General features: G+C 46.0%; 1 protein-coding gene across 2 annotated transcripts in view; it reads left to right on the top strand.

Annotated features, from left to right (window-relative positions):
• Positions 1 to 18,655, top strand: part of ASB3 (ankyrin repeat and SOCS box containing 3) — a 1,206,585-nt gene that overhangs the window by 136,386 nt on the left and 1,051,544 nt on the right. For both annotated transcript variants that reach the window (XM_069608363.1, XM_069608362.1), the window contains exon 3: positions 14,756 to 14,960. In XM_069608363.1, coding sequence (XP_069464464.1) covers positions 14,765 to 14,960 — 196 coding nt within the window. In that variant the 5' untranslated portion in view covers positions 14,756 to 14,764. The remainder of the gene's footprint in view (positions 1 to 14,755; positions 14,961 to 18,655) is intronic.

Consider the following 18,655-nt stretch of genomic DNA (forward strand, 5'->3'; position numbering starts at 1 on the left):
AGTTAACAAACTTGGAGCAGGGCGGCCCTTCTTGTGTGTAATCGCTGATATCCATGAGATCTGGTAATCAGGCCACACTAGCTGTGTCGTCATCCATGTCTCTTGCAAAGCTAATATGTCATACAAGGCTAAATTATTATTTCTGGACTGTAGGAGGTGAGAGAACCCTCTAGTATTCCAGATGGCCATTGATAAAAGGATACAGGAAGTTTGGCATTATTAATCATTAGGGTGATTCTCTTTGCTGATGGCTTTGGTTAGCCAAGACCACTTGCAGTACGATGTTTGAGGGGACCTAATTTAAGCAAGGACTTTACGACTCAACTGGTCTGCATTGGATCTTGAGAGGTTGAAATGATGAGTCTCGATTGAAATTTGGAGCATCTTGATGCGACTTTGCTGGGTTGTGATTATGACGTTTGAGTTTTTTGATGTGGAGTATTGAGGCCATTATTCTGGATAGTAGCTTGAGGTTTATCAGTATATTTACTTAGGAGAAATCCTGATTTTAAAAGTGCATTTCTGGAATGCTATAATAGATCAGCTACAATATGAGATGGAATTACCAATTTGACTATATCATAGTTCGGGGCATCAATATACTTTATGGTCTCAATGTCTCTAGAGCTCTATTGCTCGAAAAGCAGTCAATAGGGTACTTCGATTTCGATAGGGGTCTCTTCTGTGACGATCTACCATAGTTAGAGTGAATTGCTGTGTGCCATTATTCAGGCTAGATGTTAATTTCTTCCTAGGCAACAGAGGAGACCCCTCTTCCACTAGTACCTGTTTATTTCCATGTAATGAAGGCTTGAAAATCCGTGGGTCGTTCGCTGGTTGTCTGCTTGAACGTACCGCTGGTTGCTGAATTAAAGCCCTCTTTTGTTCGAGGGTGCGAAAGTGGGGGAACTCATCTTCCAGATAATTGTTGGTTACTGCTCTGTTAGTAGACTTGAGTTTTAAGGGATAATGGATGCTTTCTAGGATGGTATTAAGATGTTGCAGTGATGTGACAGAATATGTAGAACAGATCAATAAATCCTCTTGTAGCTGGTCAGTGTTATATAAATTATCAATTATTATACTCGTCTCTTCATTATCTTGGATATTGTTTGAGCCCAACCGTAAAATTGGTGCTGCAGAGGGTATAATGGTCGGGATTGAGGGGATTTTATGAGTAGATGTACCCGGCAAGGAAAGCTCAGAGTTCTTGTTCAATTTAGCCTGTTTGTGTTCTGTAGTTTCGGATACAAGCGTTCTTGGAGGAGTCGTTAATCCATTTGTTTGTTTGTTTTGGGATTAACTGATTTATTAAACCTCATTTGATTCTTGGATTTTTGGGGAGGCTTTACTTGCAATGTCAAGTTGCATTTTTTTGGATTTCGTTTTGCGAGGAGCAACTTGAGAAAGGTCAAAGGTCTGGAGACGCTCTATTTCCTCAGGATTTTGTGATTCAAAAACTATTTGAGACTGCTCCATAATAATAGGAGTTTCCTGTGTAGGAAAAACAATTATTTCCATAGAGCCTACTGTAGACGGTTAGCACTCTTGGTCAGGGCATGCTTCATAAAAGGCTTCTAGTACCATGGGTTGGCTGCTTTGGAGAACTGTGTTTTTAGTTGAATTTGGACAATGGTGTGGAGCAGAGTTACCGAAGTGAGGCACTATTTCACGTGCCACCCAATCAACTTTAGCAGTCAGTAATGTCAAAATTCCATTACATTGATCAACTTTATTTATTTATTTTTAATATGTTTTATTGGTTAGAAGTCAAACATATAAAAGCAATCATTAACTTAAAATAAACCTTTAACATTTTAGTTACAAAAAACCTCCCACAAATTACAGCAAAATCCATTTCACTAAAAATAAACCTTTAACATTTCCATTTCAGATACCATCCACAAACTACAGCAAAAATCCAATCCACTGATTAACATAATAATACCATATCAAACCAGACAATTAGACAGTTAGAATCAGCATCAACCAGCAAAAGTTCCATTAAGCCCCACCCTCCCTCTGTATTCCCCCCTGATTGGATAGCACAGCATCAAGCATTTTCATCACAGCTATAACCAACCTAGGCTGATCACCAATTAACATCCACTTCCACCATTCCCCTCTTGAGAGAGTTGATTTCATCCATAAGGTCTCATCTAGATATAGTGCCCGACTTACAGTCGGACCTTCACAGTTCATTACTAGATGCTCCGGGGTTTCCACATGGCAGGTACTCTTACAATACTGACAGTTTGCATTTTCAATCCCTGCCATTTTCCTCTTAAACGAAATCTCTCTCGAGTGTAAGATATTTAGGCGACACTTAAGAAGAAGGTCACGATATTTTGGGCCGGGGAATTTAATCATAAATTTCGGTAGTTCATTAACTCTCCCCCACTAAGTGGACAGTGATTCTTTGGACTTTAGACCACCGCATTGATCCATAGTGGTAATCCAATCTCTGAGCAACAGCTTCTTTCTCACCCTCATTGGATTACACAGTAACACATTTACGGACACATCCTTGTCCCACATGAGGGCTTCGACCTTATTTCTCCATTCTTCAAATGGCCCTTTTACCACCCTATTATCCAATGCCAAGATCTTAAACGGTTTCTCAACGCTCTCAAAGGCACATTTCCTGTATAGTGATACCGTCTTCCAAACTACCAATGACTCCAAAGACTGGAGCCTCAATTCAAACCTGATTCTACACATTGGGAGATAATTTGGCAAGCGTAGGATCTTACGCCAAAAATGACCCTCCAATTTCTCCGAGTAATCACACGAGAGGCAGAGAACCGCCTCCGCTCCATAAGTTAGGATCTGCGCCACCTTTTGTTTGTAGAAGGTAACAATAGGAATTAATGTGAATTTACCAAACTTCCGGTGGCGCACCCTGCCCTGATTAACCAGAGGAATCATTCTCTGCCATAGATATGCATAATGAGCAGCCTCATCAGCATTTCTATTGACAGTGACCCCCAAGTAGACTATTGAGTCCACTGCCTCTAATGGAATTCCTCCCACCCTGCAGGTAAATTTCTCTTTCTTTACCCTTCTTGCATTCTTCATCAAGAGAACCTTAGATTTTCTTGCGTTAATTTTCATACCATTGCTTTTAAGATATAATTCAAAGCTCGAAGACGATACTGAAGGCCTAGGGGAGTATAATCAAGGAAGACCAGGCCACCCGCGAAGAGGATCCACGGTACCTGGGCTCCATTGACTGTCAGCGGAAAGGCACGAACATTCACCTGGGACAATCCTAAGTCAGAAATGTATAGGCAAAACAGTAGAGGAGCAAGAGCACACCCCTGTTTCAGTCCCCGATAGGTGAAGATTTTACTAGATTGTGTTCCCCTTGCACACAGCCTATTTTGAACCGAGGTGTCGGTATAAAGTGCTTCAATTGCTTAAACGAGATCCCCCGGGCATCCCCATAAACACAATTTTGCCCAGAGATGACTCCTGAGAACATTATCGAATGCCAGTTCGAGGTCCATAAAGGCCAAGAACAGCGTCAATCCCTTCTCCAAGTGCTTTTCCTTTAGTAAATTCAATAGGAAGAGGTTTTTGATCAACTTTAGAGTCGAGGTGCTCATCTAACTTCACTAGGCTATATATACTCGTATTCATAGCAGCAAACATAGACTCATGAAGTAAGTGAGCTAGATGGGGAAAACCAAAAGATGGCACCGGGGTTGGTTTAGCAAAACTAGCCGCTGAAGACACGGAAAAGAAGCAAGAGTCTGCCACCTTTTGAGTTGATGTGTCTGGGTATAATATGGGGGAAGCCGATAGATTCAGTGGAGACTGGGTTGTCACAAGGTCACCTTGTGTTTCAGACACAACATTAGCACTCCGTAGGGGAGACAGCCTTGAATCAGTGTCATGAGGTTTCGAAACTGCTACATTAATCCATTACCCGATGTTGGAAAGTTCTGTTAAGGTATTTTGGGAGAATGATGCAGTGCCAACCACTTGCGAGTATAATAAAGGTATGGCTGACGAATCTGTAGTTGCTATCGGGGTGGCAAACAATTCTGATTCCGTGTCGGTTAGCAGCGCAGAAGCACAGGCTAGCATGACCGTGTCAGACATTGATTGAGGAATAGACGTATTTACAATTGTAGGTTGATTTACCATATTAAGTGGAACATCAGGTCTCATATCCACTGGTAACACAGAGTGCAATGGTTGCAGAGTCTTGTGAGCAACAGGAGTCCCCCTGCTCTTGGAAGTACGACCGAATTCCCTGATGTCCGGCCCATTTGACTCCGGGCACTTTGATTGAATGCGCAAGCTCATCGTAGGCAGAGTTGACTTTACTCTAGCAACTGTCGTCGTGAGATTCTCTCGCTAAAGAGAAGATGCCGATAACACGGGCATGTTTGTTTTTAGACTATAGGCAGCCATGAGTTCTGCAACAGCGGGCTGACAACTATTGTAAGTATTAAAAGGAGCAGTCTAGGTGAAGAACAAAAGGCACGCTAAGTCAGCTGGTAAGGAGTGAGCACCCTGCAGCACTGCAATGCTGCAACAGCGTAACCGCACTCACGGTGCACTCGTCAGGTGCGCGCGTGCCGATCTGAATTAATGCTCCCCTTCAAAAAAGGGGAGGAGCTTGCTCACGCTAAAGTAAAAAGGAGATAAAATGATATTAATAGAGTATATATGCTGGTTCACAGTTTCACAGCTCACTTAAATGTTCATGTGAAGTATATAGGAGATGAGTCTTAGTTCTTGGGTTCCATACCAAGTTTAAGGAAACGTTGAAAGAACAAGTGTCCAATATCAAGCCGGGGTTCCTCAGCGTAACAGCACTCACATTGCACTCGTCGGGTGTGCACGCGCACTGAAATTATATCTACACAAAGGATTATGGACTGTGTTCTGCTGACCACCTAAAGCTCTTCTTACTCCTTTACTACATCAGTAGTATTTGAAATACATATCCCCTTAGAAGTAGGCGCTCATTTAATTTTCACTTAGCGATCTTCTGTATTAGACCTAATACGTGTATTATTATTTTATTAGCCATCATCCCAATTACTAGGGTGTTTAGAAATCTTGCATAGTTATTGATGAAAGGGGACAGGATGTAGTAGTAAAAACAAGTTACTCATAGTGACTTTTGTACTGCTAGTACATAGTCCCTTTACTTCATATTGCTCCATAAACACCCTTTTTTAAATAGCCTGTACACCACTGCAGTAAAAGGACTGATGGCTGGTGCAAAGACCATTTGCATGAGCGGATCAAAGCTGGGCGTGTCCTCATCTGTGCATGCTCCGGTTTGCATTTTAAATTTGCAATTCTGCTCTGCATTATCCTCTGCTCCTGTCCCCCCGATAGGGCACTATTTCCCTTAACTGTAGAGGAAAGGGGGCTATGAACTATAGCACCCAGGAGGTGCCATTGATATTTTCGTTTAAATGTTTTTATTGCGTATAACATGCAACCAAAAAAAAAAAAAGAAAACACATTTGAGGCATCAATCAGTATGGGCTGTACATGGGTCTATGTCTCTTCTCTATGCATATCTCCCCCTTTACAAGTCTCATACGTCCAGTCCCGGTCCTTCTGTAGCTGGGTGCCCATCATGTCCACAGTCCAGTGCCCAAGCATCCTCCCTCCCAGCCCCCTCATCGGTAGCGTTTTATGGGCTCAACTCCTCCATTTCGTTAGCAAACATAGTCTGCATTAGTGTGTTCCAGGCTATTACTCCCTCGCTAGCTCCATGCATCCCTCGCCGCAGTGCTCCGAGCCACACCAATGTCTCTGCCAATGACCATATTTTATAAGGTTGCATTACAGAAATGTGAGATTTTTGTGCATTACCCTCCCACCCCCTTACTTACGAGTCCCTGCAGCGTCAGTTCCCTTCACTTCCGTGGATGGGAACCGGTGCTGCATGGTCTTTTTTCTTTTTTAAAAATATTGTTTTGGATGCGGGGCCAACCCCATTTCCATTATAGTGAACAGGGGTGCGGGGGGACACCCTTGCTTACCTTGTTCGTTATAATGAAAACCAAATGGTTTTTAAAGGTTTGCTATTTTCAGCTGTACGTGAGTTTGGTACAGCCAAAATCTGTTCATTTAAACCGTTCGGTTTTTGATTTACGATATTTTCGTCCATTGCCCTTTAGGTCCCCCCACCAGTTTTCAAAGTCACGACCCTTTTTCCAAGCTATCGCTATCCTGCGCTTTGCCAGTATGCAGATCAAGTTTTTCATTTTGGTGAGGTGTGCATAGCACCTCCTTCCGCTCGGGAACAGCCTCAGCAGGCAAAACTCTGGGGGCCAGGCCTGCATCTGTATGCCCTTCTTGCTACTTTCTCCATCACTCTCCCCCAGAACCTCCCAATTACTGGCGCAAAGACCATGTGTGTGAATGTCCAAAACATATGCAGCATGTCCACCCCCTTCTGCATGCATCTCGGGCAGGTGTGGGTCTGTCCCCTGGCCAGAGGGGTTAGTCTGTGTGGAGTCATATATGCCCTGTGCGTGACATAAAATTGGGTCAATCTAAACTTAGCATTCCTCGAGACTTGCTTAGTGTATATCAGTACCCTCTTCCATTCTTTGTCAGTGAAGGATCTCCCCACATCCGTCTCCCAGTGCTCACATGCTCTCAGCTGTGCCACCGCAAAACAAGTCATACAATCTAGAAATCATATGTCCCCCTTCTGCTACGTCATACATGGTGTCTAATGTCGTATTGGTCACCACCTCCTCTCTTTCTGATCTTCCTGATTATGTCAAAATACAGCAAAACCTGGCCTTCATGTATGCCATATTCGTCTACCAGGGTCTGGAAACTCAATATTTACCTTCTTGTACCAAGTCCCCTATAGTGGCTATCCCTTTACTCTCCCAATGCTTCCTATATTGTCTCACCGCGCCTGTTATTCTCCAATAACTCCAGCTAGGGGGACATGCTCAGAGCAGGGGTCGGGTGCTCCCGATTCCATATTTTTTTAGCAAGTTTCAGCAATCTGGACATTCCTCCTAAGGCGGGTACCTTAACCCACAGTACTTCCTTCAAGAAGTGATTCCCTAATCTGGGCTGCAGTAATCATGTTTCCTGTGTAGTTTCGTCTCCCAGCCAGTTCACTGTGAATTCTAGTTTCCCCACTACGTAGTAACATTCGAAGTTGGGCACTTTCATTCCGCCCTCAGCATAGTCCCTCTGTAGTGTTCATTGGGCGACTCTATTTCTCCCACCTCCCCATAGCAATGCACTTGCTATTGAATGCACTTGGTGGAAAAAAGTATCACGTATGTTATAGGGTATGTTGACGAAATAATACAAAAGTTGCTGGAGTACTAGCATCTTGAGGAGGGCTGGTCTGCCCGGTACCCCCACAGGCAGTTTTTTCCACAATCCCATGGAGTTGCCTACCCCCTTCAGGGACCTTGTTTGTTGTCCACGTGTGCATTCAATGGTTCATGCCACAAGTTGATACCTAGATATTGAAAAGTCTGTTTCCCATTTAAGGCCCAGTCTCTGCAACCGCTCTGCACCTCGGCTTCTAAACCCGCCAGCGGGAACAAGCAGGATTTCTCCCTGTTCACCATAATGCCAGAGAAGGTGCCGAATTGGTCAGTGACATCCAATAGGTGCGGCAGATTATCTTCTGGTTGACGCACGTACAGCATCATGTCATCTGAGTAAAGGGAGACCAGGTGCGTCATCCCGTCTATCTAGATACTGGTTTGCGTACATTCATTTCTGAGAAACACTGTCAGCGGCTCTAATACAAGAATGTACAGCATTGGCAACCATGAGCAGGACTGCTTGGTGCCTGTACACACCCTCCACGCCTTGGAGATCTGCCTCCTGTACTCACCCAGGCCTTGGGGGCCGTGTAGATCAACTTCACCCACTTCAGAAACCCTCTACTGATCTCAAAATGTGCTAGGGCCGCCAACAGCAAATCGCAACGGACCGAGTCAAAGGCCTGCACCGCATCCAGTGAGGCCACCCGCAGTCTTCCTCCAACAAGTTAGTGATGTCTATAACATGATTCAGCCTCTGTAGGTTCCAGGCAGTTCTGCGCCCCGGACACAGGCCATCTGATCCGTGTGGACCAGTTCTCTAATTACCCTCTTGAGCCTACCCGCTAGCACTGCTGTTAGTATATTGAAGTCCTGGTTTACCATAAAATGGGGTCTGTATGACCCGCAGTCCTGTGGAAGTTTACCTGGCTGAAGAATAGGTACTATGACTGCTTCTCGCAAGCTGTCAAGAAATTTCCCCAGGTCATGAGCTTCTTCGAAGACGGACAACTCCCCATTTCAATCAGCAATGGCGCTGATCATGTCCCTAGGCTCTTCGCGCCTGCACATCCATGCTAGTAGTCTCCCCGGCTTATCGCCCTCTTCATGTAGCCTTTTAATATACGTTGCAAAGTCTATCTTTCCCAGCCGATCCCATTCCTGCATGCATTTTTGCTGCAACTCCAGAATTTCCCAGGTGTCTCGGCCCCCTTGCTTTCTTTGCATTCTGTTTTGTTTTCAAGGTCCTCTAGAGCCCTCAATATCTCGTCCTGAGGCCCCCGCCTTCCCTAACGCCACCCTTCTGATGACAACCTTGAATGCATCCCATAGTGTGCTCGTCTGTTCCACACTACCTGTGTTTGTGTCAAAGTACTCCCCTATCTTCTCCCTCAGATATTCATTAAAGGCCTCATCTTGAAGGGCCTCCGACCGCAGTTGCCAGGTCGGTATCCTAGGTCTCAAGATGGTGTGCTGCCATATCGCCACCAGCGGCGCGTTGTCAGAAAGAACTCTGACCCTATATTCTATGTGCACAAATTCTCCCATGGTTTCCCTCTCAGTAAAGATGTAATTAACCCTTGTGTGTACTGTGTGTGGGGCTGAAAAGAAGGAATAACGCCTTGTTTCTCCATGCATTTTCCTCCATATGTCCGCAAGAGGCAGATCCCGCAAGAGGGAACTCGGAGCCCAAGCTGGATGTGCAGGTTTAACAATTTTTGTGTTAGAGCTGTCCAATCCAGGATTGAGGGTACAATTAAAGTCTCTGCCCCAGATCCACGTGGCCTCCCCATATGTCTATAGTTTTGAATACAGTGACCTGAAGAACACCTTGGCATCATGGTTTGGGGCTTAAGTGTTTACAAAGCATACCTCCCTATTGTTCCACAGCCCCTGCAATACCACTTTTGTGCCCTCATCTTCCTTCTTAAATTCAAACTGTTGGAAGAGGGCTACCGGGACAATCCAGGTGAGTACACCTCTGGCGTACATAGAGAATTGTGATCCATACATCCCACCTCCCCATTTTCTGGCCACAGCAGCTTGTCTATCAGCCGTTAAGTGCATTTCTTGCAGCATCGCCGGCACCTGTATGCCCCTACTCACCAGGTATGTATGTATGCTTAGACTTTTCACATAGTTAAAGCCCCACACATTCCAGGTGATAATACTAACCCCCCCTGTTCTTGGACATGGGTATACCAAGTCAGGCCCTCCGGTTCCCACTGCCATATCGAGCTCCCCAGTGTTCTTTGCACCCGAAAAATTCCACTGCCCTTTTTTATGCAATGCCAAGTCTTTACACGTGTCACAGTTCAACCTTTCAAATAACAAAACATATCCCCCCACCCCTTGCCTGTCCGTTCCTCCTGCCACCCCCTCCTCAACACCTATCAAGTCAACCCAATAACGGTCCATACAACAGAACAATGTCCCAGCATTTAGTCCTCTACTAAGGCCCAGCCACTTCGCTCGCACCCACCACCCCCTCCCGGGTCACTCACGTGCAGCAGCCTGATGCGTTAAAACTGACATCCAAAACTTCAAACAGGGCTAAAGCTCAACCAGGGCTTGTTTCACCTGCTTGTCACGGCTGCTGCTTAAGGTTTCTGCCTCGGTCCTGTGTCTCACATTTATGAGCTCACACTTGTGTTCACTGGATGTTTATGTGAGTACATGCACCGATAGGTGAGAGACCCCTGAGCTGAACCTTCAGGTCTCATCAGAACCCTCCTACTATGAGTTGCGATTGTTCCTGCTTGGGTGCTGTGGTATGCCTTCTGTGTCCATCCAAGATTGTGCTGCCATTGAGTTCTCCAAGAAGTGCGACCTCCTATTGTGCAGGATCTTCAGCTTGGCAGGGTAAATCAGCATATCGTAGGTTCGCTCTTCGCAATCGTTCTTTGGTTGGCCCAAATAGTTCCTTTCACCTCTGGACTAGTGCAGTGTAAGTGGGGTAAATCGTCAGTTTCGAGGATCTCCATCATGATAGTCCCTCCCCCTCCCTGGAGAAACTAAGGATCCGTTCTCTGTGCTTGTAGTTCAAGATTTTTGCTATTGGCCGTCTCGGCGGGGCGCCTGGTGGAGATCTCTTTTATCAGAGATCTGTGCGCCCTTTCAACAGTGAATCCCTGAGTCAACGTGCCCGAGCCCACCTCCTGCAGCAGCTTGTTCTCGACAAATGCTTTGCCCTCTGTCCCCTCAGGAAGTCCCAGTATCCTGATATTGTTCCTGCAGGCCCTTTCTTCAGCAACCTCTGCCCGATTGCCACAGTCGTCACTCTATCCAGCAGTTCTGCCACTTGGGCCTGAGTACTGGCGATGTTCCCAGTGCTGTTTCGTACTTGTTTCCCAGTGCCCAGGCGGTCTGTTATTGTACATAAGTCTTGATGAAGCAATCTATGATTACTGCATCGATCTTGTATTCCAGTGCCATTTTCAGCTCAGCGATGGGCACCAGTATTGGACTGCCGTCTTGCGCAGCCACTTGCAGTGTCGGGGTTGTCGATGCCCTTGCGGTGGCACTGTGATCCATTTCCCGCTTTGCAATTGCGTTAAGTGAGGGCCCGTTCTTTTCGCGCTGCAGTTCCGGTCGGGTCTTGTGGCCTCACTACGACTCCCAAGTGCGGGGCACCAAGCGCTTTCTCACCGGGATCCGTGTCTCCAGGGCAACACGTATATGGGTTGCTGGGCAGAACCGCTTTTCAGGGAATGCTTTTGGCTTATAAGGTGCTTCCCAAGCAGCCAGAAGGGCCTGCACTTGCTGTATGTATGTCCCTCACTTCGCCCCACACAAGGGTGGCTTGGTCGTGGAGACAGTTACCCCCGCCAAGTCTACAGTGCGAGAGCTGCAGCCTGCACCACCAACACAGTCTAGCCCAGGCTTGTCCAACCTTTTTGAACGTGGGGCCGAAGCATTAACTTTTTGTCACTTTGTGGGCCGGCGGGCCAAAAGTCAACAACCTCACCCAAAGCAGTATATTAAAAAACAATATTGTGTGACCTTTGACACTCTAGCATCATAGGCAGTGATGTGCCATGCAATCCTAAAGATAGCTTTTGGTGTCAGGGGCAGTGAGTATCTAAGGGAGGCCCTCGATCAAATGATCTGAGGTCAGTTGCTTGTGATCTTTCAGTGTGTAAGTGTTCATATTTTCCTGAAATAGTGGGGGCGACCGAGCATAGTGAGGGAGCTATAAGGATCTAGGGAGGGTTTGGGGGGGTTCCCCCTCCAAGAATTATTTTTCAAATATGGGGTTGAAATGGTGCATTTTATAGCAGAAAAACGGACCAAAAAGCCATACGTTTATAATTAGTTCTAAAGGGGAACATGAAAATTCCATGTAACCAACAGCAGAAAAGAGCATTTTACAACACAACACATTTTAACTATCTATGTGTCCACAGTGTAAGACAGCACTGCCACTGATGTAACACATTGTCATGCTGGTTGTGCCCAAAATATGCCTCTGTAGTAACATGTTTATCCTGGCTGTTCCCAATTTAGGCCAACACTGTCCTTTACAAAGCATGATTGATGCTGCCTGAGCATGTTCAGTGTGCCCAATACATATGCCAGCTTACCTCTGTAATAAAACATTCATGACTTCTGTGTTAATGATTGATGCTGCCTGTGCAATGTGCCCAATACATATGGCACCTCATCTCTCTAATGCACATTCATTACTTCTGTGGTAATGATGGATGCTGCCTGTGCAGTGTGCCCAATACATACGGCAGCTTATCTCTGTAATACACATTCATTACTTCTGTGCTAATGAAAGAAGCATAATCCAGTTCAACAGATAAAATGGGGAAAAGTGATCACCCAAAGGTGAACATAATTGAAGAAACACAATGTGAGCATGAGTTAAAGTATGAAGAACTAGACATTGCCGGGTGCCCTCCTCTCCCAGCGCCCAGGGGTGGCCGGTGTGCCGGTCCTCGGATCACTCCAGCTCAGCTGAGGGCCATGTTGTAGGAACCGGGGAGGGAATTGACCTCAGGGTTTTGCTGTGAAGCCAACAGTGCATTGGATCTGGTGGGCTACGGTTTTATGCGCTCTGAAAATTCACTCCTGCAGCTGGCCTTCCTCCAACAGGGGCACGGACAACTCCCAAGGCCTGTTCTGCCTCATCTAGGTTAGCTCTTGTAATTGCAAAAACAAAATTGGATAGATCCCCAGGCATTTTACCTGGTGTGCTGCTTTTCCGGGTGTGGATGACGTGATTGTGTTGCCTAGGCATTTTGGCAAGGAATTAATTCCCACATGCGGTAAAATCATGTGGGAATTCATTCCTTTTGTGACGCAATTTGAACAATACCCAAGGGGGAGTTTTTTTTCAAAAAGTGATGCAAATTGTACCCTCCATCCCGAGACGGAATGTTCAAACATTAAGGCAGCCCACGCTGCTTTTGAGCCTCAGAGATACTGCTGGCCAGATACTTGTGTTTCGGTGTATCTGGCCAGCAGTATCTCGGAGGCTCAAAAGCACTGCATGCTGCAAACATACGTCGGAAAATGTGGCAGGCAGTACTTCGCGTTGCTGAAGGCAAGGAGAACTAGGCCCCGGTGTGCACCGAACTTAGCACTGTGAGCCTGGGCTGGGCTGAGCTGCTGGCTCACGCAGGCTCTGCCCTGGACTCGGCAATGCAGATGTGTGAAGGTGGCGCTGTGTGCCCGTCACTCCACCCACACTACGTGATTATGATTTCCATTGGCTGAAAAACAGCCATTGGAAATACTGTTACCATGCAAGGCAGTTATTTATTTTATTTATTTCCACTACTACAACGTGCCTTGCATGGTAACAGTATTTCCATTGACTGTTTCTCAGCCAATGGAAATCATAATGTGTGTGGACTACAATTCCTACCCTGAAACTGCAGCCACAACGCTTGCTGCGTATAAAATAAATACAAAACATACAAAAATAACCCTAATGCTTTGTCTGTGCTCTTGGGCTTCGAGGGCCACATAAAATGGCTTGGAGGGCCGCATGTTGGATAACCCTGGTCTAGCCGGTCTTTCAGCCATCCGCTTCCGCTGTTTGGTGCCGCCTCCTTTCAGGGTCTTGCAGCTCTGGGCGGGATGCAGCTTAGCCGGTGTTCGCAGGCGCCAGGGAGGAGGTCCCCAGCTCACCTCCAGGTGGTCTGCGTGCCCGCAAGGATGGCCGCTTCCTCCCCACGGTCCTATCCAGGATAAAAGGCATCACCGGGTCCCGATCGCTCCTCACACCACTCTGCTGCCTCTGAGTTGGGCACACTTCTGACCTCTCCACAATGGGGGTGCTGCTGCTTCTAAGCCCTGTCAATTCGTGGCCTCCAGTTCTGTTGCGGCTCCAGCATTGCTTCCCCGCTATCTCGATTGCAGGAGGTGGTCAGCACGGGGAACCATTACTCTTTTGTCCCACGGTACGCACTCAATATAGCCCGGCCCCCATATTGGTGTGTCGGACGTCTCCGGGTCTGCCGGCTTTCCACCTCCTGGAGGGAGGCTCACATGCCACACGAAGGTTCTAATAGCAGCCAGACATGCCCACACACCATGGAGGTAGAAATCAGGACAGTGGAGGTTCGTGCAAAACTGCTAAAAGGATCGGTAAGAGGATCTCGGCGGGAGCTCACGCCAGGCACGTCCTTACAGCATGAACTCTGGCTACGCCCCCCAGTAGGTGCCATTGATGTGTCTCCACACCAATCAGGGAGCTCGGAATGTGGGCCTTACCTTGTGTTCTCAGCCCTCCTTCTGAGCCACCTGATGATTGGGACGAAGACAGCTTGCCTTTGGGGATACTGCCTGCCTTTGCCACTGGCCCACACAACACTCTGGTTCCCCTGCTGACACTTACTTTCTACCAGCTTTTCTCTCCCACCATTGCCGATCGCTCTCCTCTCAGACTCTGCAGCTCACAAGACCCTACTACTGCCTTTGCCAATGGTCACCATATTAAGCCATAAATGGTTGCCATTTTGTTTGGTAGTTTTTTTAACTTGTGAAACCGCCACCATGCCATTTCACAAATGATAAAAAAGCTATTTGCATCACCCAAGACAACATGGCTGCGTGCTAATAGCTAAAACCCCCACTGCAGAGGGCTGTACCACCAGGTAAGACTGCCAGGGTCGACGTTACAGTCTAGCTTCACTCCGGCCTGTAACCTGAGACTTGGGCCAGTAAGGGGTGGTAAAGCCTCCCGACCAACAAGAAGTGACTTAATGCTTGTAGTGATAACGGTGAACTACTTGTTCTTATTTAGGCATATGTTAGCATTTTTAGTACAAAGGGAACCCCACTTGTTCCATTTAATCGTTTTTTTCCTCAATTTCTTTGACAATATTATTCAAAGGACATCTTGTCCAAATCCCAATATTTGTGAAAGATGGGCATTGTTGCAAATGTGATTTCTTTGTTGAATTGTCACATATTTTAATTTATGTTACTCTGTGATATCTTTTCCTACAACCTAGACTTTAAGAATGGATTTTACAGAGGCATATTCTGATAGATGCTCCACTGTCGGTCATGCAGCCAGAAGCGGTAACATAAAATGTTTGCAGAGGCTTATTAAAAGAGGCTGTAGTGTCGATGTGCCTGATAATCGAGGATGGATGCCAATTCACGAAGCAGCTTTTCACAACTCTACTAAATGTCTGAGGTTGCTTATTCAGACAGGTAAGCTGCAAGTGCCAAGCGAAAACACAATTCCTCCAAGTGTCTAATTAACTGCATCCCTTTGATGTTTAACAAAATCCCCAATGTATGATATATCGAGCATGTTGGACATCTGTAAATATTCTCTGAAAGTCAGAGGTTTTGTGACCATTAACCTCCCTACAAACTGTACCCGTGGCAACATGCATTGACTTCTGCATATGGCTGTGTATATCATAAGATCCCTGTGGAAAGATTCAGTATTGATTGTACATGTTTTTTTAAATGAGCTGAATAAACTATTTTGTTTTATTTTTTAATATAACCTCCTTTTAGCTACTTTGTTTGGCTTGGTACAGGTACTGTACATGAATATGGCACAGTACTCAAGAAAGTACAGTGTCCTATGTCTAATGGGAGATGAAGAACATACAGCCTCCTATGTTTGAATGATAAGGGTCGTCTTCTAATCAAAATCCTATTTAACTAGTTTAAGAATTTGACATGCGAATATCAAAGTCCACTCAAAAACAGGTGCTAGGCGATATCAGCGCATGATTTCTATCATTTTGCAACACGCTCATTTAATTTTTATTGTTAAATCATTGTAGTTTACTTTGTGTCTTTTTTGTTGACATCCCAATGTTCGGCTAGCAGGTTGCAGAATAATCCTGTTGCTGTGGTCAAAGCATCTATGTTCATTCTCTGAACCTTGAGTGTTGGTTTAGCTAAGAAGGTGCCTGTAGCAGTGCTTAAATATACACCTGCAGTCAACCAATCCACTTGATATTCCCTCTGATGAGTGGCCTGAAGAGCAGGTTCGCCTACCCACACACTGCCTGCTGTTACTCAGTTTCTAGTCTGTTGAGATGGCCTTCCTTTTTCCGATTCTGGCACACTTTGAAGTCTTTGATGTCCTATGCTGCTTGCTTCCACCAGCTCAGCAAGCTTCTCCCTCCAACTCATCTGACTGCAAGGGGCCAATCGGGCAGTTCCCAGTATGGGTGCTAGTCAACGATAGACGGTTTGTGTTCAGAGCAGCTCTGCAGCCATTGCCATGCATGCCCTCCCACCGCCACTATTACCCTCATGAGATACAGGCGCTGAAGACTTTTTACTGGGAAAATAAAAGATAAAAAGTACATTCGATATCTGCGACACCACTCCTCTTTCCTGCTCTCAGTGTTGCTTACATACATTTAATCAACACAGAAAACGGGCAACAGGAAAGAGCAGTTGTATTGCCTATACTGAAGGTACTGCCCCCCCCACCCTTTTGTTTTGTTGAAAAAAGGCATTTGCACCAGTGTCTTGCATTTGGGTGGCTAATGGTGATTACACCCCACGGAGTGGACCCTCCTAGTCGGCAGCTGTGCTGCGTGTCCTTTGCCAGCGTTCCCTCTGGGAGGTAGCAATTACCAGCAGGAATGGCATTCCCAGATGAGCGTTTGCACTTCAGTAGTAGTGGTACTAGGGGCAGTAATAGTTGTTAACGTAAGGCACATTACTTCCCATGGAGCGTTGCTTACTTTTAATATACAGTTAAGCTAAGATCATTTATTGTAGTTTTTAGCAGAATTTCAAATGTTGCATTGAACTGTGTATAAGGGTGGAAAAAGACTTCTTTGCACAGGCTTAATTATGCTTCTGAATTTGGCTCACAGTCCTTAAACTGGTTAACGACATTAATAAAAAAACAGTTGTTATTTCAAATACTGGCACAGGCAGATTAAAAGACTTCCTGGTGTGCTGCCTTTTTTACTAAATTGGGAAAGTTCTGGTAGATTTGATTCGTTGATCTGCACCTGTATCTGCCCCCACCCCAGAGTTCTTCGCATTCGGGGGATTGCATGAATGCCTCCAGGATGGATTGATTAGCATCACGACTGTTGCATTAACAGCGATGAAGGCATATGTTGCCGTAATTGCTCAGCTTCAGGGATTGGATAGATGCCAATCAAGCGGATGGAAATAATGAGGAAACGCTATTTTGGAACTTGAACCTGTAACCTTGTATTTGAAACAATGGAGTCGGTGCATATAAAAAAAGAACACAATTCTGCAAACTGCACTAAAACCATGGATTGTCAAAAAATAAATTCCTCATGTGAGATGGGAGATTTGGTAGACCCTTTATGACATTTGCACATATAGGCCCTCATTACGAGGTTGCTGGTAGAACCAGCGGCCTACCGGCAACCTCGGCTAACCGTTTTCACCACCAGAAATCCCGGTAATACCGGGATATCACGGGCGGCAGCAGAACGGTAAGTGCCCATTGGGAATGGGAACACTGAAGCACCCGGCACTGTTGCTAGCGGTGCCGGTGCTTCAGTGATTTATCTGCCGGTAGGGGCCTGCGCTACAGTCCCTACCGGCAGACTCTGAGTGAGTCGGAAAAGGTGCTGGTAACGATGTTACCGGCACCTTATTTCTGGACCGACTCACTTATGAGGGCCATAGTCTGACCCAGAATCTGGCAGAGATGGTTCCACTGCTTAGTGTCTGAAAGACATTTCACACTTCCTTGCCTGATGGTGTGTGCACACTGAGCCGGCTGATGTAGAGTCTAAATGTGAAAACATTTGTGCGGCATAAGTGGTACAGTGTGGGTTGGCTTTCTCTGCATGAATTACTGCACAGTAGCCAAGAAGCAGTCCAGTGGGGTGTGGTGAGGCACCAGCTATAATCCCCATGCAAATGTCAAAATTCTGCAACGAGTATGACCCTGGTAGTTTACATTTCTGTTTGCGATGTTGCTGTGCAGTGGCGGATTTCACAGAGAACAGCGTTTGCGACGAACACAGTACATTTCTGTCTTCTGAGTGCAGCCAATGGGGTTCAACGCAGTTCTGCACAACACACAAAACACACTCGTAGCTCCTTCTTACCTTTTGTTGAATTTAACAAGGTTGTTTCACTTGCTTTCAGATGCGCACCAGTGCCCCTCAGTGGCAGCTATCTGCTTGATTTAATGCCTTCTGGCTCCCTGCATTCAAGTAACAGTCTGCTTGCTGGTGAGTCGATCTCCCTTGGCTCTCAGAAGCTACTATCAGTCTCACAGCTGCATGATCCTTCTTACCTGTTGCACAGCTATTTGGCTGAGCAACTTGGCGAACTAAGCTTTCCATAAGCCTCCAAGCATCAGGCGGTGACTGCAGGACAGGTGAGCCCATTTAATCGCCACCTTCTCCAGCATAAAAGCAGCATTCAGACGCTGAAGCAGTGCTTCAGCTGCACTCCAGCGAAGTGCGTGCAAAGCATATCGCTGTCTTGTCAAGAGTCGGAACAGGAAGCTTTGGACGGCCCCATCGCTGCAAGCTGTGGCATGCAAATTGCAGCTGGTATCGCAGCCACCACCACTAATATCACAGTAAGTGTCATTGCTCCTTTGAAGCCTAATCCCTTGAGTGCAAGCCTTTCCCATGAATTAAGGAATCTCAAACCTAAAATCAATAAAGGAAATCACACCAAAACAACAAGGGGCGCTTCCTATAGTGTTAAAGATTCAGCCAGTGTTGGTAAAATAACTACTTTACCAACCCCTTAAAAAACATGACTAATCCTACTCTTAAAGACCAACTAACTTCCTTGATTGCCTGCCAGGGACCTAAATTGATTGAATCTATAATTGAAGCCTTGGCGGTTGATCAAAAATGTGGCTGATCCTCATAGTAAATTGGCTCATGAGATGTTAGAGGAAGGCGCTTCCTTTG

This window comes from Ambystoma mexicanum, chromosome 4q, assembly GCF_040938575.1.
Source record: "Ambystoma mexicanum isolate Mex_15411 chromosome 4q, UKY_AmexF1_1, whole genome shotgun sequence".
Classification (NCBI taxonomy): domain Eukaryota; kingdom Metazoa; phylum Chordata; class Amphibia; order Caudata; family Ambystomatidae; genus Ambystoma; species Ambystoma mexicanum.